This window comes from Zea mays, chromosome 6 (genome assembly GCF_902167145.1).
Source record: "Zea mays cultivar B73 chromosome 6, Zm-B73-REFERENCE-NAM-5.0, whole genome shotgun sequence".
Lineage (NCBI taxonomy): Eukaryota > Viridiplantae > Streptophyta > Magnoliopsida > Poales > Poaceae > Zea > Zea mays.
In genome coordinates, this window is record NC_050101.1 from 127,497,297 (window position 1) to 127,523,980 (window position 26,684).

At 53.7% G+C, this 26,684-nt stretch overlaps 1 protein-coding gene across 3 annotated transcripts in view; it reads left to right on the forward strand.

Moving 5' to 3' along the window:
* The first annotated feature begins 1,747 nt into the window (after positions 1-1,747).
* The window catches only part of LOC100280252 (uncharacterized), a 73,433-nt gene continuing 48,496 nt past the window's right edge, over positions 1,748-26,684 (forward strand). For 2 of the 3 annotated variants that reach the window (XM_035959548.1, XM_035959552.1), the window contains exons 1-3: positions 1,748-1,943; positions 4,229-4,415; positions 4,884-5,359. In XM_035959548.1, coding sequence (XP_035815441.1) covers positions 1,770-1,943; positions 4,229-4,415; positions 4,884-5,359 — 837 coding nt within the window. In that variant the 5' untranslated portion in view covers positions 1,748-1,769. Of the gene's footprint in view, positions 1,944-3,639; positions 3,782-4,228; positions 4,416-4,883; positions 5,360-26,684 lie in introns of all 3 variants that reach the window. The other variant, XM_035959549.1, reaches the window with a different exon arrangement.

The window sequence follows — 26,684 nt, forward strand, 5'->3', positions numbered from 1 at the left end:
TGGGAATCCGAAGCTCCTGCTCATCTCCCGACAGACAGAAATTTCCTTGCTGTCGGGGAGACAATACAAGAAGTCGTCTTCCCCACTGCCATTGAATACTAACGCCCCCTTTGGATATTTCAGTTTTTGGGCGTAGTGCTGGGCCTCTTGTTCTTCTTTTTCTGATAATTTTTTCCCCGAAGCATGACGAAGAATATAATCACGAACTTTCGGGGATGCTTCGGGGGCAATGACACCGGTTTCTTCAACAAAAGTTGGCTTTGTTATTTTTTCCGCCTCACTTTCCAAGGATTTTATCTTTGAAGGCTCTGAGGGCCCAGCTTCGGCTTCAGTCTCTTGCCCTGGAGCTTTAGAACCAGAAATTTCAGTTGTTGTTTCAGGAATGACAGCAGCCTTCTTCGGAGGTGTGCTTGAAGACTTAATCGTTTCCAGTACATCTAGCACATTAGCCCTTCTCTTTCTTTTTGGAGTCACTGCTGGCACTTTTTGATTCTTTATTGTATCAATGTTTGCTGCGGGACTCAAAACTTCTGATGTTTTGGATCCCTCAGTTGCTTCTTTTACCTTTTCCATTTTTTCTGTGGACGGCGCTTCGGCCTTCTCCTTCATTTCTGATAACAAAATCTTTGATTGTTCCAATTCTATCTTTGTTGGCACTTCGGCTGTTTCTGCGACTTCTGGCAGCAGGGTTGGCTCGGCTGGTTTTTCAACTTCGGCGGCCGAAGGAGTTCCTCCGGTAAACTCAGGCACCGAAGCTGGTTCAATATAGCGCGGCCGATGTGTGAGGACCTTTATTTTCTTTCTCTTCGGTTCTGGCTCGCTAGGAGCAATTGTAGCTTCTTCTTTTGCAGAGGTTGTGTTTTTTCTCTTCTGCCTTCGAATGGGATAGCAATAGTCAGGGTAAACAAACCCGATTGCATCGAATACCCGATTCAGCCTTTTCTTCTTTCGGCCTCCGAAGGCTGCTGACATTGCAGTGTCTTCGGCCTTCGAATAAGCCCCAAGCAGTTCATCACTTAAATTTTCAATACTTTTTAACCAGTCGTCATCTGGCTCGACGAATTTATCTCCAAATTTAAAAGTGTACTTCAACCTGATAAGCCCTCCTTCGTCGGCATCTTTTACGGTTTCTTGTGGCATTTCCCAATTCTCTGCGAGCGGCCATACCCTGAAGGCAATATGCTCTTGTGCTAAGTCTCTTGTCCCAATGAAAGAACAGACTGCGCCGAAGGCCCTCTGGCATTCTTCGGCAACTTCATTCATTTCAACCTTCGGCCTTCGAAGGCCGAAGCTTTGCCAAATAGGGCGCATAATTATACCTTTGATATCTTCTCGAATTGACAGATCACTCTTCACATAGAACCATTCTGTCATCCAGTCTCCGGGCCATCTTTTCTGAAAGGTTGGCACGGGGCAGCTTTTGCCTTGTTCATACGAAGGATTTTAACAATTAACATTTTCTATGTTGCCTTGTTCCCTTTTTATCCACTATCAATTTTTCATCTACTAACAATTCATCGTGCGCCCACAACTGCAGTACCGAACAGTATTAGGCAGTGATACACTAGAACTGGAGGGAGAGAGAAGAGCTCCGCTCGCTAGGGCGCTGTGTAGAGGCAAACGATGCGGGCGTAGGGGTCTCCTGCATGCGAGGGGAGAGGGCGGTAGAGGGACATGGGCTGCGGACGGTCTGAGCCCACTATATCAATCAGAACCGACTTGCATTAGCATCCATCCGACGGCTAACAGTTGTATGATCGTGTCAACCCATGATTCGGCGAGGACGTGCACTTGACTCCCTCTGGCGGGTTTGCCTGTTTAGCCCTCGTTCAAAAACCAAATGTTCTCCCTGCTCCACCCCGTTCTCACTCCGTCGCCGCGTGCTCGCCGGAACCCTAGGACCCTGCGGCCGTGGTAGGAAGCGCTGCCGCAGCCATGACAGGGTGCGTGCCCATCTCCGTTTGGACCATCTTCTCTCGTCCCGCCGCGTTTCTCCGTATGAAGGAATGCCATCTGGCTTATGTCGGAAAAAGGGAGCGCCTTGGTCTGCGGGGGCTACGGAAGATGCGTCCTTTTGGGTTTTGGCATTGAAGGATCGATATCCGTTATCAATCGGCGCTAATCTTGTGCACTATGGGGTGGTTTGGGGATGCACGATTCCACTGGGCACTGCAGTTGTGCTACAGTCAACTCAAAAGTCAAAACAGATGATTTTGGTTGGGGGTGCGTTTTTTTTTCATCGGGTTTTTATCAAAAGGATATGTTTTTTCATGATATAATGGTGTTAGGATAGCCAACCTTGTCAAAGATTTGTCGTGTTGGGGGCTCGATTTGGTGAATAGTGTTGCGCCCTTCGATTCAGATGAATGTGCCTTTTTTTTGCAGTTGACGGCAGTTCTGGACAAATGATCAGGTTTCTTTACTTTGGTTTTAAACTTTTAGTGATAAAGATGTGTTCTGCAGTACAGTTTACAGTTCTAGTATGTCCACTTCTGTTTGTAAGAGTACAGGTATCACTCAGAGGGATGCTATGGCTACCATTGTTTGAATGTTTGTTTCAACGGTAGACTATGTCTACCAGCCTGATTATTCTCGATTTTTGTCTTTAGTTCAAACTTGGGTTCCCTGACCGACCACTGATAGCTTGGTTATGGGCAACTTGTTAGCCCCCTTTGCAAGATAATGTAGTCACTGGTTGTCTCGTTTTCTTAAAAAACTGCTTCTCTCTTGGTAATATAGCGGAAAAAGTGTTGTTTATGTTATGTACTGCTGTGATCAGCAGATCATGTAAACTGGACATGAACTGTTCTTGTTTGCTAGATTTGATTTCTGCGGATGTCATGGACTCTTGCTTCATGGATCAACGATGTTGCTTTGAATGGAATTTAGCTAGAATCGCTATACATTCTGAAGCAATCTTTAGGCATTTAGGCAATTGTAGCCAGTGGAGGCGATTGTGGTCTGGAATGTTTGAAACCAGATGTTTGATCAATATTATTATGACAACAACTTTGAGGAACTGCAAGTTAATTTTGCTTCTAGCAATTGAATTGTTGTCTGCCTGCCAAAATTGTAGCTCTACCTCTGTTGCTTAGGTAGGGTGCGTTTGGTTAGAGAGTCAAATAGAATAAAGTGGCTCTATTCTCAATAGCCGTTCTATTCTGCGTTTGGCAAGAAAAACAGAGCCGCTCCATTTTTTGTTTGGTTGAAGAGTATAATAGAGCGGAGCCGTTCCATTATTTGTTTGGTTCGAGAGCCGTGTGAGTGTAGAGGGGAGGTGTGAGTATAGAGGGGAGAAGAGGAGGGTGAGCGCTCACGTCCGTGAGAGCGCTCGCATCCGGTCATTTTTGTGGAGTGGGAGCGTTCCAACTACTTATGGTAAATTTTTATATGGAGATCCAGGAGTCGCTCTACTCTTATTTTGTTGGAAACCAAACGTCCAGAAAATTAGAATATAACCACTCTATTCTCCCCCACTCCTCAACCAAACACACCCTTAATGTGTGGCCTTGATTTTTGTCTTTTTTATAGGTCAATAATCAATGACTACTTGTTAACAAAATACTGAAATTCTGGTGTTGCTGTTTATGTTCTATAGCAACCCTGTTTATTATTTTTTTCTTTCAATATTTTCTACAGGACAACTTGGATAATTGACAGCCAAAGATTTGCCACCAAAATAAAAAATGCTTCTGGGTCTTCAGATCCAAGTAAACAGAAATGGATCGGCAACCCAAGTAAAGAGTGCCCAAAGTGCAGTCATGTGATTGATAACAGTGATGTAAGAGTTGTGCTTTGCTATTATGGTGAAGTAGAATTGGGCTAGCTACAATATTTCCACTTTTCATTAGATATGTCATTTCCATTTCTCTGTAATTAAGCATGGTTAGGAATAAATAAAAAATGATATATAGCAATTGCCAAAGATAAACAATTTGCATATCTTAAGGAGTTCTTCAACTTGTTTATAAAACTGGAATAAATGTCTATGGTTATAAACTTATAATTATATTTGTCACTTTAACTGCCTTACTTTTGAGCCATCTCATGGCCAACTTATATGTTAATAGACCTATTGTATTTCTGAAATGCTTTGACTTTTGCAGTTACAGTATGGGGCTTTTGCTGTGAATATCCCTTTTAAAGGTTCTATTAAAGTGTGGTCAGCTGCAAAGTCTGAAAGGTTCCGTTAAAGTGTGATCAGCTCATGACTGTTTTCTTGCTGTAGGTTGTTCACCAGTGGCCCGGTTTGCCTAAAGGTGTAAAATTTGATCCTTCTGACCAGGAATTAATCTGGCACTTAATGGCAAAACATGGAAAATCTGGAATAAAACCACATCCGTTCATTGATGAATTCATTCCAACAGTTGAGGAAGATGAAGGCATCTGTTACACTCATCCACAGAAACTTCCAGGTATAATCTTCTTTCTGAAAGATTATGCGATTTTCAGGATTAAGGTTCTTAAGTAAAAGCTTTTATTTCAGATAATATCAAATTTGAAATTCTGCAGTTTACAGCTACTGTCAAGTGCTTATCTTTGTTAGTAATTTGTTGTCCCGTGGGACTCTTTTTTGTTGATCACACCCTATGACCTGCATTTAGCCTAGGAAAACTTCAGGCAGGGCAAATTACTTATTTTACTTTTCATTTATGGCTAGTTTCATTTCCCCCTCAAACCCCTCCAATTCCGGAGGGTATTTGAGTTTCCAAACTAGCCCTTAGTTTTTTCACCTCGTCGCTATGCAACAATTGACGACCTGTACAACTCTTGAATTGTTACCGCCTTCTTTGAAACAGACATTTCACATTCTGGTTGGAACACTCTTGCTTTGATACTCCACTTGTTTTTCAACACTCAGGAGTCTTCTCTGTCCATTTCAGGTGTTAAACAAAATGGAAGTGTATCACATTTCTTCCACAGAACATTTAAGGCTTACAACACTGGGACTAGGAAGCGTCGAAGGATAAACACTGACGATGCTGATGTCCGTTGGCACAAGACAGGCAACACAAAGCCAGTACTAGTTGATGGAAAACACCTTGGTTGTAAGAAAATAATGGTGCTTTATATAAGCCCGTTGAAGGGTGGAAAGGCTGAGAAGACCAATTGGGTGATCCACCAGTACCACCTAGGCACTGGAGAGGATGAGAGAGATGGTGAATATGTTGTCTCCAAAATATTTTTTCAGCAACAGTTTAAACCTAGGGACAAGAATGCTCAAGAGCTAACTACATCCGATGATCTGGAATCAATGGCTGCTGAATCAAATCTCCCAGATTTTACTACATTGCCCACTGACAAACATGTTGGTACAGTCCAAGAAGTTGTTCATAATCCTGAGCATAATCTTTACCAGGTAACTGAATATTCTCTTGTGTTCATTATCTATATTTTCTATGTGGCCCACATTTGTAGGTGATAGGTAAGTTGAACCAGAAAATAGAACATATACTGCTAACTTATTTTTTGATAATTGAAAATAGAATTTAGAAATACATTTGTTTTTCCTAATGTGCAGCTTAATAGAAACTGTGAAATAAACATTGAAGAGACTGTTGTCCTCCCACCCTCTGTAAAAACAACAAAGGACGGAGATAATCTCCAATCACAAGATCAGAAGTTGTGGGAAGGCGATTCCCAGTTTGAATTGTTAGACTCTCAGCAGCTGGCAGAAGGACTCGCTCTCTGTGACGAGTTCCTCCTGAGTCAGTCTCAGACCTCTTGTGGAGGTGGAGATGAACCTAGAGAGACCAAACCCTGCCTGGCTGCTTATGCCCATCTGTCAGCAGAGGACTTCAAGAAGGATTTAGAGGAGTGCCAGCGGTTGGAGCCCACAGATAACACAAACCTTGAGCTTGACAACACTGATGAGTTTCGACTCAGCCAAATTGTATGGTTCGGGTACCATCAACTACCATCACTTAAATGACCAGCTCTCCATTTCTCCACGTACTTTCTAAACATAACCTCTGTTTGCAGGAATTTTCACAGGATAGCTTTATGACATGGGCAGCTGAAAAGATTACTGACGACTGACGCTGCCCTAGTGCACTCTCGGCACCATTTTGGTACATGAAGAAACAACTGATCTGTTTTTTGTGGGACGGCAGTGAAGTATGCAACAACAGTGGTCTCGCTTTTGCTTTGAGTAGCTCTGGTGCACATGAAATGATTTATATGAAATATGAAAGGCTGAGGAATCATGCTGTACCAACTGTGGAGTGTTGTTCAGTGTGAGATTGGCCTTTCTTGGTTGCATCAGCTTGTACATTTTGTAATGAATATGCTCATTTTAGTTGGCAGACCAGTTGCTTGTTTGGAATTGGTACTGACGTATTGCTCTGCTAATTTTCGGATTTTTCAGGGATTAATATTTGAGTCTTCTTTTTCCATGCATGCCCTGATTGAACCAACGCAAGCATAGATGAGCCATAACATCATAGAATAGTGAGATGGAAAAAAATGCTCTAAGTTTTTCTTTAGCTCTTTTATAGCGAGGCTGGGAACAAATCTATCTTACACCTCCAACCTTTCGTGTATTAATCTTTATTTACATGAAACCCTTGCCAATGTGTGATAAGTGGGAAGGGAGTCAAACCGTATCACACAGGTGTTCACAACTTCAATCTTTAGCTCCAACCTAAAGCATATCTTACTTATCACACAAAACCCACTAAGATGATGGAGAGAGCTCTCAAGGCTTTCTGAGTATTAGTTGGACATGGAAGGTATCAACGCCCCTCCAAAGTGGGAGAGAGCGAGCATAAATACTCATGTCTCGCAAAAGTGACATTGGAAAGCCAAGCCAGTGAAGATCAGGGTGGCTGGTTTCCTTGAACTAGCCATTACTATTCGAATACTACAGGTAGAACATACTTGACTGGTTTTTTAGTTTATGCCCACTCTTAACTAATTCTATGGTTAATTATTAGGTTTGGAGAGTGTATCTAGTTTTGATGGTTGAACGACAAAAACAATTAAAGGACTAACAAGTTTGATGAGCTTTGAATTGGTTTCATCGCTATAAGAAAATTATATCATATGGGTTTAGTATTTGATGAACAACATGACCATTTAGACTAATATTGTTTGATAGTATACAAGGTATAGTTTAGATAGATGTAAGGTGCAGTTGAACTTAGGCAAAGTGATGTTTTAAATAATCAACACCTCAAACAAGACATTAGAATCCATGTTATTTTAATTTAGTTGTTTCACTACGACATTGCAACCATCAGTATCATGCAGACTTCGATATATATCATGATTTGCATTGTCTCATCATTGGAGAGCACGTGCCACACCTGTCGGTAGAAGTTCCATCGTACATTGTTAGTCATCAGGCACGCACCACCATACACGCTTGCTTAAACAAAAAATGCAAGTGTGTGTTTGCGAAGAGAATTAAAGGCAGGCCGGCACAAAAGCTACCCCGACAATGGCGAATGGTCATTGTTGTCGGTCCTCCTCTGCTCACCTCCGGCGCTGAGAGGACGCCATAATCCTTGATATAGTAGTCGTCGAACGCGCGCGACATGGTGAGTACCGATGACTCTTGGCTGGGCTGCAAAATGAAGTGCACCCCGGGCTCATCAGCGAGGTAGTACACCTGATCGTTGCACCACCGGATGTGCTACTCCTCTACATACATCTTGTTCGAGGACACTCACACAACAGCAACAATGGCTGTCATCCCCGAAAGTCGCCTAGAGGGGGGTGAATAGGGTGAATCTGAAATTTATAAACTTAAGCACAACTATAAGTCGGGTTAGCGTTAGAAATATAAACGAGTCCGAGAGAGAGGGTGAAAAACAAATCGCAAGCAAATAAAGAGTGAGACACAAGGATTTGTTTTACCGAGGTTCGGTTCTTGCAAACCTACTCCCTGTTGAGGTGGTCACAAAGACCGGGTCTCTTTCAACCCTTTCCCTCTCTCAAACGGTCACTTAGACCGAGTGAGCTTCTCTTCTCAATCAAACGGAACACAAAGTTCCCGCAAGGACCACCACACAATTGGTGTCTCTTGCCTCGGTTACAATTGAGTTTATCACAAGAAAGTATGAGAAAGAAAAGAAGCAATCCAAGTGCAAGAGCTCAAATGAACACAAATGTCGCTCTCTCTAGTCACTATTTGATTTGGAGTGATTCCGGACTTGGGAGAGGATTTGATCTCTTTGGTTGTGTCTAGAATTGAATGTTATAGCTCTTGTAATGTGTTGAAGGTGGAAAACTTGGATGCAATGAATGGTGGGGTGGTTGGGGTATTTATAGCCCCAACCACCAAAAGTGGTCGTTGGGAGGCTGTCTGTCGCATGGCGCAGCGGACAGTCCGGTGCGCCACCGGACAATGTCCGGTGCACCAGCCACGTCAGCCGGCCGTTGGGTTCTGACCGTTGGAGCTCTGACTAGTGGGGCCTCTGGGTTGTCCGGTGGTGCACCAGACATGTCCTATAGACTGTCCGGTGCGCCTTCTGTGTGTGCTCTGTCCTCTGTGCGTGCAGGCGCGCATTAAATGCGTTGCAGTCGACCGTTGCGTGTGAAGTAGCCGTTGCTCTGCTGGCACACCGGACAGTCCGGTGTGACACCGGACACTGTCCGGTGAATTATAGCGGAGCGGCCTCCCATTTTCTCGAAGGTAGCGAGTTCAACGTCAAGTTCCCTGGTGCACCGGACACTGTCCGGTGGCACACCGGACAGTCCGGTGCGCCAGACCAGGGTGCCTTTGGGATGTCTTTAGCTCTCTTTATTTGAACCCATCTTTGGTCTTTTTATTGGCTTGTCGTGAACCTTTGGCACCTGTAAAACTTATAGACTAGAGCAAACTAGTTAGTCCAATTATTTGTGTTGGGCAATTCAACCACCAAAATCAATTTAGGAAAAGGTGTAAGCCTATTTCCCTTTCAATCTCCCCCTTTTTGGTGATTGATGCCAACACAAACCAAAGCAAATATAGAAGTGCATAATTGAACTAGTTTGCATAACTGTAAGTGCAAAGGTTGCTTAGAATGAAACCAATATATTCTCATAAGATGTGCATGGATTGTTTTCTTTTTCATTTTCAATATTTTGGACCACGCTTGCACCACATGTTTTGTTTTTGCAAATTCTTTTGTAAATTCTTTTCAAAGTCCTTTTGCAAATAGTCAAAGGTAAATGAATAAGATTTTGAGAAGCATTTTCAAGATTTGAAACTTTCTCCCCCTGTTTCAAATGCTTTTCCTTTGACTAAACAAAACTCCCCCTCAATAAAATCCTCCTCTTAGTGTTCAAGAGGGTTTTAGATATATTAGTTTTTGAAGAGTGTCGGCGTTTCGAGACCGGGGGGTCCCTCAGGTCGACGAGTGAGTGTGCCGCGTGCCCCAGCCCAGATGGGTCGAGCGCGTGGGCGAGCGCGAAGGGGGAAGCGAGGTGGCCGGAGACGGGCGTGAGAGAGGTGGAAATCCCGCGGCCTTCGTGTTCGTCCCGCGCCCAGGTCGGGTGCGCTTGCAGTAGGGGGTTACAAGCGTCCACGCGGGTGAGGGAAGCGGGCGGCCCCAAGAGAGCGCCTGTCCCGTCCTCGTCCCCGCGCGGCCAACCTTCTCTAAGAAGGCCCTGGTCCTTCCTTTTATAGGCATAAGGAGAGGATCCAGGTGTACAATGGGGGTGTAGCAGAGTGCTACGTGTCTAGCGGGGGAGAGCTAGCGCCCTAAGTACATGCCGATGTGGCAGCCGGAGAGATCTTGGCACCCAGCTAGTGTGATGTCGTGGCTGCCGGAGGAGCAACGGAGCCTGGCGGAGGGACAGCTGTTGGAGCAGTTGAGTCCTTGCTGACGTCCCCCTGCTTCTGTAAGGGAGCTGAGAGCCGTCGTCGTCACAGGGCTAGCGGGGCGCCATCATTGCCTATCTGGCGGAGCTAGCCAGATGGGACACCGGTCTTGTTCTCCGCGGCCCGAGTCGGCTCGGGGTAGGGTGATGATGGCGCTTCCTGTTGACGTGGCGGGCCTGTGCCCTAGGTCGGGCGACGTGGAGGCTCCTCCGAAGCCGAGGTCGAGTCTGTCTTCCATGGTCGAGGCCGAGCCCGAGCTCCTGGGCCGGGCGAGGCGGAGGTCGTTCGGCAGAGGCCAGGGCGGAGTCCGAGCCCTAGGGTCGGGCGAAGCGGAGTTCGTCGTTTTCTGGGGCTGAGCTCGAGTCCGAGCCCTGGGTCGGGCGGAGTGGAGTTCGCCGTCTTCCGGGGCCTAGCCCGAGTCCGAGCCCTGGGTCGGGCGGAGCGGAGTTCGCCGTCTTCCGGGGCCTAGCCCGAGTCCGAGCCCTGGGTCGGGCGGAGCGGAGTTCGCCGTCTTCCGGGGCCTAGCCCGAGTCCGAGCCCTGGGTCGGGCGGAGCGGAGTTCGCCGTCTTCCGGGGCCTAGCCCGAGTCCGAGCCCTGGGTCGGGCGGAGCGGAGTTCGCCGTCTTCCGGGGCCTAGCCCGAGTCTGAGCCCTGGGTCGGGCGGAGCGGAGTTCGCCGTCTTCCGGGGCCTAGCCCGAGTCCGAGCCCTGGGTCGGGCGGAGCGGAGTTTCCTATGGCGCCTTTGGCAAGGCCTGACCGCCTGTCAGTCTCACTCTGTCAAGTGGTACTGCAGTCGGAGTGGCGCAGGCGGCGCTGTCCTTCTGTCAGACCGGTCAGTGGAGCGGCGAAGTGACGGCGGTCACTTTGGCTCTGCCGGGGGGCGCGCGTCAGGATAAAGGTGTCAGGCTACCTTTGCGTTAAATGCTCCTGCGACTCTGTCGGTCGGCGCGGCGATTTAGTCAGGGTTGCTTCTTAGCGAAGGCAAGGCCTCGGGCGAGCCGGAGATGTGCCCGCCGTTAAAGGGGGGCCTCGGGCGAGACGGAAACCCCTCGGGGTCAGCTGTCCTTGCCCGAGGCTAGGCTCGGGCGAGGCATGATCGAGTCGCTCGTATGGACTGATCCCTGACTTAATCGCACCCATCAGGCCTCTGCAACTTTATGCTGATGGGGGTTACCAGCTGAGAATTAGGCGTCTTGAGGGTACCCCTAATTATGGTCCCCGACAGTAGCCCCCGAGCCTCGAAGGGAGTGTTAGCACTCGCTTGGAGGCTTTCGTCGCACTTTTTTGCAAGGGGACCAGCCTTTCTCGGTTGCATTTTGTTCCGGTGGGTGCGTGCGAGCGCACCCGCCGGGTGTAGCCCCCGAGGCCTCGGAGGAGTGGTTTCACTCCCCCGAGGTCTTAATGCCTTGCGTAATGCTTCGGCTGGTCTGGTTGTTCCCTCATGCGAACTGGCCGTAGCCCGGGTGCACGGTCGGGGCCCAAGTTCTCGGGCTGGTATGTTGACGCTGTCAACGGTTCGGCCGGAGCCGGGTTTGCGAGAGCAGCCCCCGAGCCTCCGCACAGGGCGAGAAGGCGATCAGGGATAGACTCGGCTTTTTTACATACGCCCCTACGTCGCCTTTCCGCAAGGAGGAGGGGGGAGAGCGCCATGTTACCCTCGATGGGCACCGAACATGGTGTCTCCGGTGAGCTGCAAGCGGGTAATCCGAGTGGACGTCCGTGCCCCATTTGTTGGGGGTCGGCTAGGGGCCCAGAGGCACGCCCAAAAGTACCTGCGGGTGATCTGCCGGACCCGGTCCCCTGGCGACGGGGTCCGAGGGCTCGATGCCTCCCTCCGATGGGATTCCGTTACAAGATCGCTCCCGCTGGTCTCGGAAATGTCCTAGGGTACCTCGGGAGCGCAGCCCGAGCCTTGGTTATGTATCGAACGTACCCCTGGTCATCCCTCGCTCGGCGTCTAAGGCGACTGTGAACCCTTCGGGGGCCAGCCTTCGAACCCCTGATCAGTAATGGGCGCGGAGCCCGAGTAGCCTGAGGCGGCCGTGGAACCCTTCGGGGGGCCGGCCTTCGAACCTCTGACCAGTAGTGGGTGTAGGGCCCACGCGATCTGAGGCGGCTGTTGAACCCTTCGGGGGGTCAGCCTTCGAACCCCTGATCAATAAGGAGGCTCGGAGCTTGGTTCCTCCACGGGGAAGGATCCCTTTCGGGGTATCCCCCTTTCCTGGTCCCTGTCGCAAGGGATAGAGAAAGAGGAAAAAAGGAAAAAGGATACGAAACCGAACGACGCGGCGTACCTTTTTTGGCGCGGTTGTTTCGGCGAAGGCGAAGCGTCGCCCGCTACTCCTGCCAGAAGCGCCGCCTGTCCAGCCGCGGAGTTAATGCGACGGGGCGAGTAGTTGGCGGGGCGGCCGTTGCGCGTGCGCGAGCCGTTCGAGGAACGGCCGTTTCGCTTCGCGTTTTTGAATCCCGCGTCCGGTCCGGGCGGAACGTTGGAACCGTCCTGAAGAGGGCGACAGTTGGCGTGAAGACCCGAGCCTGCAGGATCAGATTGTCTTGTAGCGTGTGCCTTGTGCGGCCGCCGAGGCCAGAACACACACACCCTCGCTGCGTTGTAAAGCTGCGTCTCTTTTCCTCTTGTTTCGAGTATCTGGACTTTTCGTCTGTAACAGGGATGTTTGTGCGAGCGAGAGTTGCTTCTCGCGGAAGGTGATGAGTGAGGTATCCGTATCCCGGAGGCATGGGAGTCCCTCGGCTCGGTCGGCCTTGCCGCTTACGCGTACTTTCACCCGTCCATGGGGCCCTGTCACCGACTCGGTCGAGAAGGCTCGAAGGATCGCTTCGGCAGAAGGGCTTCCGAACGTAAAGACTTGTTCGATCCGCGGAGTCACTTTATCCGAATGCGAGTTACTTATCGCAGAAGGTGATGAGTGAGGTATCCGTATCCCGGAGGCGTAGGAGTCCCTCGGCTCGGTCAGCCTTGGCTGCTTACGTGTACTCCGTCATTTCCAGGACCCACTTTTCGAAGTAGTCAAAAAGCACGAAAGATATTCTGGTAAAAGAGATCTTTTTTCGAGGAAAATTTTGACGCAGAGGGGGTTTCCCCCCTTTTAGCCCCCGAGGGAGGGTCGGGCTTTGCCGAGGCGAGGCCGACCCTTCCTCATCGACTAAACTTTGCGTGGGTGCGAGGTATATGAACAACTTGAAAACATCTTAAGGGTAGAAGCGACGTAGCTGTTGGATGTTCCAAGCGTTGCCGTAGACCTCGCCTTGACTGTTGGCCAGCTTGTACGTTTCGGGCTTCAGAACTTTGGCGATGACGAATGGCCCCTCCCAGGGGGGCGTGTGCTTGTGCCTCCCTCGGGTGTCTTGCCGCAGCCGAAGTACCAGGTCGCCCACCTGGAGGTCCCGGGGTCGGACCCCTCGGGCGTGGTAGCGTCGCAGGGATTGCTGATACCGCGCCGAGTGTAGTAAGGCCCTGTCCCGAGCCTCTTCCAGCTGGTCCAGCGAGTCTTCTCGGCTAGCTTGGTTGCTTTGATCGTCGTAGGCCCTCGTCCTCGGGGAGCCGTATTCCAGGTCAGCGGGCAAGACGGCCTCGGCCCCGTAGACCAGGAAGAACGGCGTGAAACCCGTGGCTCGGCTCGGCGTTGTCCTCAGGCTCCAGACCACCGAGGGGAGTTCCTTCATCCATCGCTTGCCGAACTTATTGAGGTCGTTGTAAATCCGAGGCTTGAGCCCTTGTAGAATCATGCCGTTGGCACGCTCTACTTGCCCATTCGACATGGGATGAGCCATGGCGGCCCAGTCCACCCGGATGCGGTGATCCTCGCAAAAATCCAAGAATTTTCTGCCGGTGAACTGGGTGCCGTTGTCGGTGATGATGGAGTTTGGGACCCCGAAGCGATGGATGATGTTGGTGAAGAACGCCACCGCCTGCTCGGACCTGATGCTGTTCAGGGGTCGGACCTCGATCCACTTGGAGAATTTGTCGATGGCGACCAGCAGGTGCGTGTAGCCCCCGGGCGCCTTCTGCAAGGGACCGACGAGGTCCAAACCCCACACAGCAAAGGGCCAGGTGATGGGTATCGTCTGTAGAGCCTGAGCGGGTAGGTGGGTCTGCTTCGCATAGAATTGGCACCCTTCGCAGGTGCGGACAATTCTAGTGGCGTCAGCCACCGCCGTTGGCCAGTAGAAGCCTTGCCGGAAAGCATTCCCGACGAGGGCTCGAGGCGCTGCATGATGGCCGCAAGCCCCCGAGTGTATTTCTTGCAGGAGTTCCTAACCTTCGGCGATGGAGATGCATCGCTGGAGCATGCCCGAGGGGCTGCGGTGGTAGAGCTCCTTCTCATCGCCCAGCAAGACGAACGACTTGGCGCATCGTGCTACCCGCCGAGCCTCGGCCTGGTCGAGGGGTAGCTCTCCTTGGCGGAGATATTGCAGGTACGGGGTCTGCCAATCTCGATCAGGCGTGGCCCCGCTCCGCTCCTCCTCGATGCGCAGCGCCTCGCCCTCGGGGGCCGAGGGTACCTCGGGCTGGGCCGAGGGTACCTCAAGCTGGGCCGAGGGTACCTCGGGCTGGTCCGAGGGTGCCTCGGGCTCGGGCGTGTCGTTGATCTTGACGGAGGGTTGATGCAGATCCTGGGAGAAGACATCCGGGGGAACCGTCGTTCGCCCCGAGGCTAGTTTTGCCAGCTCGTCCGCAGTCTCGTTGTAGCGCCGAGCGATGTGGTTAAGCTCAAGCCCGTAGAACTTGTCTTCCAGGCGCCGAACCTCATCGCAGTAGGCCTCCATCTTTGGGTCGCGTCAGTGGGAGTTCTTCATGACTTGGTCGATGACGAGCTGCGAGTCACCGCGGGCGTCGAGGCGTGTGACCCCTAGCTCAATGGCGATCCGCAACCCGTTGACCAGAGCCTCGTACTCAGCCACATTGTTGGACGCCGGGAAATGGAGGCGTAGCATGTAGCGTAGGTGTTTCCCGAGGGGCGAGACGAAGAGCAAGCTCGCGTCGGCTCCCGTCTTCATCAGCGATCTGTCGAAAAACATGGTCCAGAGCTCCGGTTGGATCGGAGTCGTCGGCAACTGGGTGTCGACCCATTTGGCTACGAAGTCCGCCAATACCTGGGACTTGATGGCCTTCCGAGGGGCGAACGAGATTGTCTCGCCCATGATTTCCACCGCCCACTTTGCGATCCTGCCCGAGGCCTCTCGGCACTGGATGATCTCCCCCAGGGGGAAGGATGACACCACAGTTACCGGATGAGACTCGAAGTAATGTCGCAACTTTCGCCTCGTCAGGATCACTGCATACAGTAGCTTCTGAACTTGTGGGTAGCGGATCTTGGTTTCGGACAGTACCTCGCTGACGAAGTAAACTGGCCTCTAAACGGGCAATGCATGCCCCTCTTCTTGCCTCTCGACCACAATCGCGGCGCTAACCACCTGAGTGGTCGCGGCGACGTAGACCAAGAGGGCTTCTCCATCAGCTGGGGGTACCAAGATAGGCGCCTTTGTAAGGAGCGCCTTTAGGTTCCCGAGAGCTTCCTCGGCCTCAGGGGTCCAGGCGAAACACTCGGCCTTCCTTAACAGGCGGTACAGGGGCAGACCTCTTTCGCCGAGGCGTGAGATGAAGCGGCTCAGGGCCGCGAGACATCCCATGACCCTCTGTACGCCTTTTAAGTCCTTGATGGGCCCCATGCTGGTGATAGCTGCGATCTTCTCCGGGTTGGCTTCGATGCCTCGCTCGGAGACGAGGAACCCCAAGAGCATGCCCCGGGGCACCCCGAAGACACACTTCTCGGGATTGAGCTTGACGCCTTTCGCTTTGAGACATTGGAATGTCACTTCAAGGTCGGAGAGGAGGTCGGAGGCCTTCCTTGTCTTGACTAAGATGTCATCGACGTAGGCCTCGACTGTGCGACCGATGTGTTCGCCGAACACATGGTTCATGCACCGCTGGTACATCGCGCCCGCATTCCTCAAACCGAACGGCATGGTGACATAGCAGTACATGTCGAAGGGCGTGATGAAAGAAGTCGCGAGCTGGTCGGACTCTTTCATCCGGATTTGGTGATACCCTGAGTAGGCATCGAGGAAGGACAGGGTTTCGCACCCAGCAGTGGAATCCACGATTTGATCGATGCGAGGTAGAGGGTAGGGAACCTTCGGACATGCTTTGTTGAGACCTGTGTAGTCTACACACATCCGCCATTTCCCCCCTTTCTTTCTCACAAGCACAGGGTTGGCAAGCCATTCGGGATGGAATACCTCTTTGATGAACCCTGCTGCCATTAGCTTGTGGATCTCCTCGCCTATCACTCTGCGCTTCTCCTCGTCGAATCGGCGCAGAGGCTGCTTGACCGGTCGGGCTCCGGCCCGAATATCCAGCGAGTGCTCGGCGACATCCCTCGGTATGTCGGGCATGTCCGAGGGACTCCACGCAAAGTGTTGGAGCGAAGGCAGAAACGCCACCCTTCGCTCGAAGTCTCCGCTGCTTAGCCGCTGCTCTGACAGACAAAGCAGGCAGGGACACCCTTCGCTTGATCGGCACCAGGCGAAGACCGGCGACGAAGGCATCCCACAGTGCGGCCTCGTCCAGCTCAGAGGCCCACGTGCGATCCGGTCTATTGTAACGGGCCCTGAGTGGCCGCCGCGTGTTACGGGCCTAATTTGTAAAGGCATCCCTGTAATTACAGTCTGTAACCCTGCTTTATGGGAATATTCTGGGGATAACCTAGGTAGCTGAGGGCACATGCGTCCTTAACACAAGGCGCTGGGCGTTCAGGTACCTATAAATACCCCCGCACAGTGCCCGTGAGGGGCCTGGAAAAAATAGAGCTATTTGCCATCTCACGCGTAACCCTACTGCCCACACTGTTCACCCCTGTTGGCTTTCTTGCGACTGATAGCAAGTTCCAACATTTGGTGCCCACCGTTCGTGCTACGACAAAACCATCCGTGATGGCACCCAAGAGAGCTAACCCGAAGGCTGACGAGGCTGCGAAGGCAGCACTGCTTGCCGCAAGAAAGGGCAAGGCCCTCGTCCTCACCCAATCCACCCACCAAGAGCCCACTGAAGACAATGCTCCCCGCACCTGCGAAGACGACACCTTCCGCACCTGCGGGCCCGAAGGACAATCGCAGCCGCCCCCAGGCTTCGCCCCACTGGAAGGCGCGGATCTCACCGAGGACGGCGAGGTCCTCGGCGTCTCAACAGAAGAACAGCTACAGCTGCGTGCCCTGCGCCTCAAGAACCGCAATCTCCAGAGGCAGAAAGAGATACAGGAGGCCAAGCGCCAGCGTGTGTTCGCACTAGCCAAGGTGCGGCAAATGATACGCGACGAGGAGCAGAAGGCCCAAGACCTCGAGCGCGAGATCGCGCTGATGCAGCGCGAAGGCCACCTCGGTCTACAGCAAGAGCCGCCCCTCCAGCAGCGCGCGCAACCGGAAGACACGCGCGAGGGCCACCTCGGCCTGCAGCATGGCCCACCCCTGCAACACCGAGCACAGCCGGAGAATCCGCGTTTCCCCCAGCATGACTACACCTTCCAGCACGGCGCGCCATTCCAAGGGGTCAACTACCTCGACGAGCGAAGTCGCCTGGCGCCACACCTGCAAGTGACGCCTTGGCCAGCTAACTTCCGAGCAGGGACCTACCCCAAGTACAACGGCAGCACCGACCCGGCGCAATACATAATGAGTTATCAGGTCGCCGTTGCATCCGCCGGAGGGGACGACGCCACAATGGCGAAGTCTTTCATCATCGCCCTAGAGGGCCCAGCACTCACCTGGTTCACCAGATTGCCTCCGCTGTCCATTGATTCATGGAGAAGCCTCAGGGACAAGTTCCTGCTCAACTTCCAAGGGTACCGCCCAGACACCGACGCCTTGGCCGAGCTCTCGCTTTGCAAGCAGCTGGAAAAGGAGACTCTGCGGGAGTATTACCGCAAATTCTTAACACTCAAGTCACAGCTGCCCTCCGTCGATGATCAGATCGCTATCCACTACGCCATCAGTGGCCTTCGTGCCGGCGTCCTCTACAGTCATTGTATCAGAGATCCACCCAAAAACCTCCAGGAGCTATATCAGCTCTTTGAAAAATATGCCAAATCCGAAGAGCTCCACCAGCGCAAGGTTGAGTCACAGCGGAAGCCCAAAGATGCCCCACAGTCCAGCCGCACATGGACGAGGACTCCGCAGCCAGACTCCGGTCGAGACGGCCGCAGTCAGCAGCAAGTACACAACATCGCCAACCAGCATCCCGCTGCTGAACCCCCTCGCCGCCAGGAATATCCCCCCCAAGGCCGCGGAAATGGAACTCGTGGCAGGGGCCGAGGGCGCGCACAGCCGCCGCGCCGATTCTACTACCTTTTTCACGGCGAAGACTGCGCCCACCAAACCAAAGACTGCCCCGAAACGAAGGCCACCAGAGACAGAATGGCACGGGCGCAGCCAGCCGACAACCCCAGAATTGTCGCACACAACTACCAGCAACCCTCTCCACCATATATCCACGCCCCCGCTCCGCATCCACCGCACCACGCTTACCAACACCATCAGGAAGTACAAATCGTACCTCCTCCACCCCCACCTCCACACCAGCAACATCAAAACATCCCCCATGCCCCAAAGCAGGAAGACTTCGCCGATCAACCTTATCGCGGAGTCATTCACATGATAACAGGGGGGTCAAGCACTGACTTCGACACCAAGCGGCAGAAGCGGGACCACTACCGCAGCATCAACCATGTCGTCGTCACTGGCCCAGTCGTGCAGACAAAGTGGTCCCACATACCGCTAACCTTCGACGCACGAGACGTCGACCTGCGCAGCGCCCCCCACATCGACGCCATGGTCATCAATTGCAGCGTGGCAGGCTGGGACTTACACAAAGTCCTAGTCGACAACGGCAGTCAGGCAGACATCATCTTCCTCCACGCCTTCGACCGCATGGGTATAAGCCACAGCCTGCTCAAGCCTTCGGACAACCCGTTGTATGGCTTCGGCGGCAAGGGCACCTTTCCCGTCGGCAAAATAGAGTTGCCCCTCTACTTCGGTGTAGCACTCAATGCCCGAAGTGAGCAATTAACCTTCGACATTGTCGACATGGTATATCCCTACAACGCCATCATGGGCCGGGGCTCCATCAATAAGTTCGAAGCTGCCATCCACGGACTGTACCTATGTATGAAGATACCAGGTCCGCTAGGCGCTATTACGATCTACGACAACCAGCAGACGGCGCGCAACATAGAGTGGGACTTCGTGCCTGGTCAAAGGAACGTGCACTGTCTCACGACCCAGCGCGAGGTCCCTGCGCCCGCCAGCCCAACCGATAAGCTGCATGACAAGGCACAGTTGCAGAGCCAAGACGGGACCAAGACTGTCCCCCTCGATCAGGCCATGCCCAAGCAGACAGTCACTGTCAGCGAAGACCTTACCTCACATGAAGAAGAGAAGCTTCTCTGCTGCCTGGCCAAGAATAAAGATGTCTTCGCCTGGTCCGCCCTCGACCTGGTCGGAGTCAGCCGATCCATAATCGAGCACAGCTTGGGAATTGACCCTTCGGTGCGACCAAAAAAGCAAAGGCTTCGTAAAATGTCCGACGAAAAGACAGAGGCCGCCAAGGCGGAGGTGCACCGCCTCCTAGAAGCTAAATTCATCGAGCCAGTGGCTTACCCCACGTGGCTCTCCAATGTCGTAATGGTGCAGAAAAAAAGCGGGAAATGGCGAATGTGCATAGACTTCACCAGTCTCAATAAGGCCTGCCCAAAGGACAATTTCCCGTTGCCGCGGATCGACAAAATAGTCGATAGCGCGGCCGGATGCGAGGTCATGTCACTCCTCGACTGCTTCTCCGGCTATCACCAGATATACATGAAGGAGGAAGACAAGGCTAGCACCAGCTTTATAACACCCTTCGGCACTTATTGCTTCATCAGAATGCCGGAGGGACTCAAGAATGCCGGGTCCACCTTCTCCAGACTCACCAAACAGTACTCGAAGGGCAGGTTGGCAGAAACATATTCACATATGTGGACGACATCGTCGTCGCCAGCAAGAATAAGGAGGACCATCTCGCCGACCTCGCCGAGACATTCGCGAACATGCGAGATGCACGACTCCGCCTAAACCCGGAAAAGTGCGTCTTCGGTGTTCGCCAGGGCAAGATATTGGGCTACCTGGTGTCACACCGCGGCATCGAGGCCAATCCAACCAAGATCCAGGCCATCGTCGACATGTCGCCTCCGCAGTCTGCCAGGGACGTCCAGCGTCTGACAGGCAGATTGGCCGCTCTCAACAGATTCATCTCCAGGTCCGCCGAGCGAAGTCTCCCCTTCCTCAAAACACTCCGCGGTGCAAAAGACTTCGCCTGGGGATCGGAGCAAGCAGCGGCCTTCGCCTCACTAAAACAATACCTGTCGGAGCTGGCCATCCTCACGAGCCCCGACTCCTCGCTCCCCCTATTGCTCTATGTCGCGGCTTCGCCGCACGCGGTCAGCGCGGCACTAGTGCAGGAGCAGACAGTTGAGGGCGCGGTCAGACAGTGCCCTGTTTACTATGTCTCCGAGGTCCTGACACCGTCCAAATGCAACTTGACAGAGCTGGAGAAGATCGCCTACGCAGTTGTTATGTCTTCGCGCAAACTGCGCCATTACTTTGAAGCATTCAAGGTCCGAGTCACCTCAGACAGGGGGCTCGGCGAACTATTCAGAAACCCGGAGGCATCGGTGAGGATTGCCAAGTGGGCAGCCGAACTCTCCGGCTACCACATCAGCTTCGAGCCCAGGACAGCCATCAAGTCACAAGTCCTGGCAGACTTCGTCGTCGACTGGACTGGGCCAATAACACAGCCGGACCCGTCCACAGAGAAGGTTTGGACCATCCATTGCGACGGCGCATGGTGCCATGTGGGGGCAGGCGTCGCTGCAGTCGTCACCTCTCCAGCCGGAGTCAAACACAGATATGCAGCACGCCTCAGCTTCGCTCTGGAATCCGACAGATGCACAAACAATATAGCAGAGTATGAAGCGGTTATCCTAGGCCTCCGCAAGCTAAGGGCCCTCGGAGTCACCACATGTATCATCAAAACAGACTCCAAGATAGTTGCCGGCCAGGTCGAGAAGGACTATGCAGCGAAAGACCCCGCGCTCATGCAATACCTCGCGGCCATCCGAAGTCTCGAGAGACAGTTCAAGGGATTCACCTTGCAGCATGTGGATAGGGCCAAGAACGAGGAGGCCGATGCACTGGCCAAGGCTGCCGCCAGGGGCGAGCCCTTGCCCTCCGACGTGTTCTTTCACACCATCGGCACGCCAGCTGTCCGGAGCCCCGAAGGGCTCCAAATAACTAATGACAGCGAGGGCCACCGCATAGTCAACCTAATCATGACCGAAGACTGGCGGGCACCAATAACCCTGTTCCTACAGGGGTACTATCATCCAACCGATGTCAGTGAGGCCAAGCGCCTCAGACATCGAAGCCGGGACTTCGCACTGATTGAGGGCCAACTCTACAAGAAGGGGGTCAGTCAGCCAATGCTTAAGTGTGTCACCGAAGCCGAAGGCATGCAGATCCTACGTGAAGTCCACAGTGGCACGTGTGGTTCGCACGCAGGGCCAAGGGCCCTAGCTGCCAAGGTGATCCGCCAAGGGTTTTACTGGCCCGCAATGATCTGCGCCGCAAATCGGGTCACAAGGTCCTGCGAAGCCTGCCGGAAGTTTTCTCCTTGGTCAGGCAGCCCCTCGCAGTATACAAAGCTGATTGCCCATACATGGCCTCTCCAGCGCTGGGGCCTAGACATCGTCGGACCCCTGCCCACCGCTCAGGGGAACCTCAAGTTCGCCTTCGTAGCCGTCGAATACTTCACCAAATGGATCGAAGCGAGGGCTGTTTCTACAATAACATCAAAGACTGCCCAGAAATTCTTCTGGCAAAATATTGTTTGCCGCTTCGGAGTACCGTCCGAGCTAACAGTTGACAACGGCAAGCAGTTTGACAGCCAAGATTTCAAGGATTTTTGTTTCTCCATCGGCACCAAGCTTGCCTTCGCTTCAGTCTATCATCCGCAATCCAACGGGGTCGTGGAGCGCGCCAATGGGAAAATCTTCACAGTTGTCAAGAAGATGCTCCTCGATGAAAAAAAGGCAGATGGACCGAATTGCTACCGGAGGCAGTCTGGGCGCTAAACACAACTGAGTGCAGGGCGACTGGGTTCACTCCTTTCCGCCTTCTATACGGATCGGAGGCCATGACCCCACAAGAAATAAAGCATGGGTCCCCGCGTACAATTCCGTCAGCCGTCCCCGACGTGGACGAGCCAACTTCAAAAGATCTCATTGACGGAGACCGGGTCTTCGCCCTACAGGCCCTAAACAAATACCAAGCCCAGACCAAAGCATGGCGCGACCATGCAGTCATCCCGAGGGAGTTCAGCGAGGGGGGCCTCGTACTCGTCCGAACAGCTCGGACGGAGTCCAGGGGCAAGCTGGTGCCCAAGTGGGAGGGCCCCTTTATAGTCTAGACAAAAGCTTCCCCCAGCGCTTACAGGCTCACAACGCCAAACGACGAGGACCTGGAGCACTCCTGGAACATCGACAACCTCCGCAAATTTTTTGTTTGACTCATTAGGGCTGATTTCGCCCTTGTAATTCGCCAAAAAACAATCTTGTACCGGCCCGCACTCTTTTCCTCCCGGAGGGTGAGGTTTTTAACGAGGCGGAGCCATGTAATATATGTGTGAAAAATCCCCCGCAAAAACATGCGTCGAAAAAAGACCGCGACGACGGTCTTCGACATTCGACCAATTCGAGGTCACCGCGAGGCTAAGCGCTAGCCACCCTCGCATGCGACAAATCCGCGCAGAAGTCGCCTAAGGGTGCAGCCGGACTAGCACAACAAGTGCGAAAAAAAACACGAAGTCTATCGCGAAGACTATCCGCGCAGAAGTCGCCTAAGGGTGCAGCCGGACTAGCACAACAAGTGCGAAAAAAACACGAAGTCTATCGCGAAGACTATTCGCGCAGAAGTCGCCTAAGGGTGCAGCCGGACTAGCACAACAAGTGCGAAAAAAACACGAAGTCTATCGCGAAGACTATCCGCGCAGAAGTCGCCTAAGGGTGCAGCCGGACTAGCACAACAAGTGCGACAAAACACGAAGTCTACCGCGAAGACTATCTGCGCAGAAGTCGCCTAAGGGTGCAGCCGGACTAGCACAACAAGTGCGGAAAAAACACGAAGTCTATCGTGAAGACTATCCGCGCAGAAGTCGCCTAAGGGTGCAGCCGGACTAGCACAACAAGTGCGAAAAAACACGAAGTCTATCGCGAAGACTATCCGCGCAGAAGTCGCCTAAGGGTGCAGCCGGACTAGCACAACAAGTGCGAAAAAACCCGAAGTCTACCGCGAAGACTATCCACGCAGAAGCCGCCTAAAAGGCGCAGCCGAACCAGTACAACAAAAGCAGAAACGACAACATCAAACCGTCCGCGTTAAGACCGACTATAACCACACCAGCACAGCATAACAAAACATACCAGACAAAGTACACAATGCCTCCGCAGGCACAGGCAAGCGAGGGCACACAACATCATCGTACCAGCCTTTACACATATACACGCGAGGGCGCCACACTCTACATCGGCTCAACCTTAGGAATAATTCCCATCTCCCTATAATTAAACAACATTATCCTAAGCTCCTCACCCGCGAAAAGACTCTGCAGCTCCCCTTCCTCTGTACTCGCGGCGGCCGGCAAAGACAATAGTTCCTGCCGACCAGCCCTACTCACACGAAGCCGAGACCTTTCCTCCGTACTAAATCTACGCTTTGCAACCGCCCTTCGCCGTCGGCGCCCGGTGCTAGGACCGGGCACATCTTGCGCGTCCGCAGCGTGCGGCGAGGTCTCCGCCGCAGCCACATCCAAAGCCGCGAAATAGTCCAAATCTTCCTCCGACGACTCCTCAGTCCACTCAACCGAGCTCCCAGAATCAGCAACATCAAAAAACTCAGAAAATTCAGATCCAGATCCACCACATTCATTACCACCTTCCGCGGTCGAAGCCGCCAAAAATTTAGCAGTAGCGGTTGCGTGCGCAGGCCCAAAATCTTGAACCTGCGCAGCAACCAAAATTCAGTAACATATCCAAAATTCCCCAACCCTATTACACCCACTATGCCACCTGCGAAGGCCCTGAGCTGCGGGAGCCTCCGCCGCTGGCTCCGCCGCCGCTTCTGCTGTTGTTTCCACCGCCTCCGCCGCGGGATCTTCAGCACTCGGCACAGCAGCCGCGGGGGCATCAGGGGCGCCTTCGGCCACCTTTGGGGGTAGGTCTTCGCCGGCCACAGCAGGTGTGGGGGCAGCCGTCGCGATCGCCGCGGTCTCCGGGGTTGGCTCCAGGGCGACCCCGGACACGGCCTCCGCAGGGGTCGGCTCCGGGTCAGGCAGCGCGCTATTCAGCGCCCCGAGGTCGTCCACCCGCTCGCCACGCAACGCCTAAGTCAAAACACGCAAGATTCAGCAAACACACGCACGCCCCACATCCAACAAACGCCAAACAAACGAAAATATTACCTGAGCCATCGCCGTCTCCGCCCGCTCCCTAACCACCTCGCGACCGTGCGGACCCCACATCCGGTCGTAGAGGGCCCCAGCAGAATCCTTCACCACGAGGTCTTCAACCTTATAGACATCTCGATCAAAATCTTCATCCGCCTGGTCGAAGACCTCGAAGTGCCGGCACCCTTCGCGGGAGAGCGCGTTCATCGCCCCCTCGCAGGTGACCAGGGAGGCGTACGACATAAACCCCCCCACGACAGCGGGGAGTTCCTGCAGCTCCTCCTGCACCCACTGCAGACAGCGAAGCCCGGGCTCTCGGTCCGGCACCTCCAAGTCACCGGTCCGCGCACCCAGCTCACGATATGTATCCATAAGCTGCGTGCGCGTCCGTTCTGCCTCCGCACGCACCGTGGCCTCGGCCCCCTTCGCGCGGCTCTCCAGGGCGGTGAGCCGCTCCTGCAGATGTTCGGCGAGCTCCTTGGCAAGATTGCCCTCCGCCCGCGCCAGTTTGGCCTCCGCCTGAGCAACCTGCTCCTTGGCGATGGTCTCGTTGGCCTCCCTCCTCTCAGCCGCCAGTTGGCGCCGAAGGTCAGCCTTCTCCTTCTCCAGCACGGTCACCTTGTCCGTCAGTTTTCGGCACTTGCTGTCGGAGGCTGACTTCTCACGGACAGCATCAGCATGTTGCGTCCGAAGTCTCTCGACTTCGGCAGACACAGCTGTCGTGAGAGCCCCCGACGCAGTACGGCTGGCAAAGTCAGCCACCTGCAGAGCACATGTAAGGCCGTTGCGCAAAAAAAAGGGGGGGAGAGAGTATAGTTCAGCGGACCTGACTCAGCGCCTCCATCACCTGACTCAGCGCCTCCGTCACCCCCTTCAGCCGGCGGGTCGCTGCGCCCACCTCGTCCCTGACAACCGCGAGGGCCGACACCTCGCCTCCGGAGCCAAGAGCCTCGCCCCTCGCCTTCGGCACTATGCCAGCCGTCGCGATCGCCGCGGCAGGCGCAACCATAGCAAGCTGGCCCTCGTCCGACCCTGCAACGCACCAGCGAATTAAAAAAAAAGCCAGCGACTTACCTCCAAGATAGTCCTCCACACAAATGTCGGTGGCGAAGTCAGCGACACGCTTGCCTGCCGACGGCAACGCTCGGGCCGCCTTCGTGGCCTCCGCCACCCTGCTGAGCGGCGGCACAGCCTTCGACGGTTTGGAGCCTCCGGCGCCCGCCGCTGCCTCTGGTGCCTTGCTAGATGCAGGGACGCCTGACTTCGCCGCCAGCGGCGGCTTGCCTCCGCTGGGGGCCGCATCCTTCGCCGACCCACGCTTTTGCCTCTTTGGCCTGACTTCAACAAGCCTGATAGCCGCCTGCCGCTTTTGTGCAGCCCCCTGGCGATCCTTGTCCATCACGGCCGACACAACAGCAGCAATATTCCGCCCGTAAGGAAAAACTCTCCATTTGCGAACCATGCGAGATGTAAAAACATCCCCGCTGGCCGCGCGGGGGATAGGAACGTTCCTAGGCCAGCAACCCCCGGTAACCTTCAGCATCCGAGCCGAAGACTCCCGGAGCTCGGGCGAAGACATCCTTTCCCCCGGGGCCGCGCATGTCCTCATCAACTCTCTAGCAAACCCATCGGAAACCCCAAGTCCTCCCATGGCAGTACCTAGTCTCCTCTTCTTAGAGGATGGGGCGGCCGCCAGCGCAGGGTCGTCTTTAGTCTCCACCACCGGTTTCTTCCCCCGGCGGTCCGCGTCGTCTTGACCAGGATAGCCGTCATATGGCAGTTGGTTCAATTCGAAGACCCTATTCAAACGGTCATTCGACCCGTGGATCTCCCAGCTGCGTTGGCCCTCGGTCCTCGGCACATAACGCCCAACAAGCTGCACCGCCTCATCCTCAGCTTCACGCACAAAGGCGGCCGGATCACGGTTTCGCAGATTTAGCGTGAAGGCGGGACTTCGCACCATCTCTCCACCACGGAAAGGCATCTAGCGAGGGCATACTTCGCCCAACGCCCAACCATGCGCCAAGGGCCATACCCCGTACGCCACAAACTCTTCAACCAAGTCGCGCCCACTGCTCCGGCCGGCGGCACACCGAAGGGCCCCTTCGTCCACATCATCCTCCGCCACTTCAAAGGGCGGGTACGCCGAGTAAAAATGAGAGCACATCTCGGACACGGGAAGTCCCTCGTGGCCTTCGACGGTACCCTCTGCAACGTAAAACCAAAATTCATTCCAGTTGCCCCACTTGTTGCGGGCGCAAGGGACCAACTCGACTACTGGCATCGTGGTCTTGCCGGTCTTCGGCGTGAATGTGCAGGACCCAA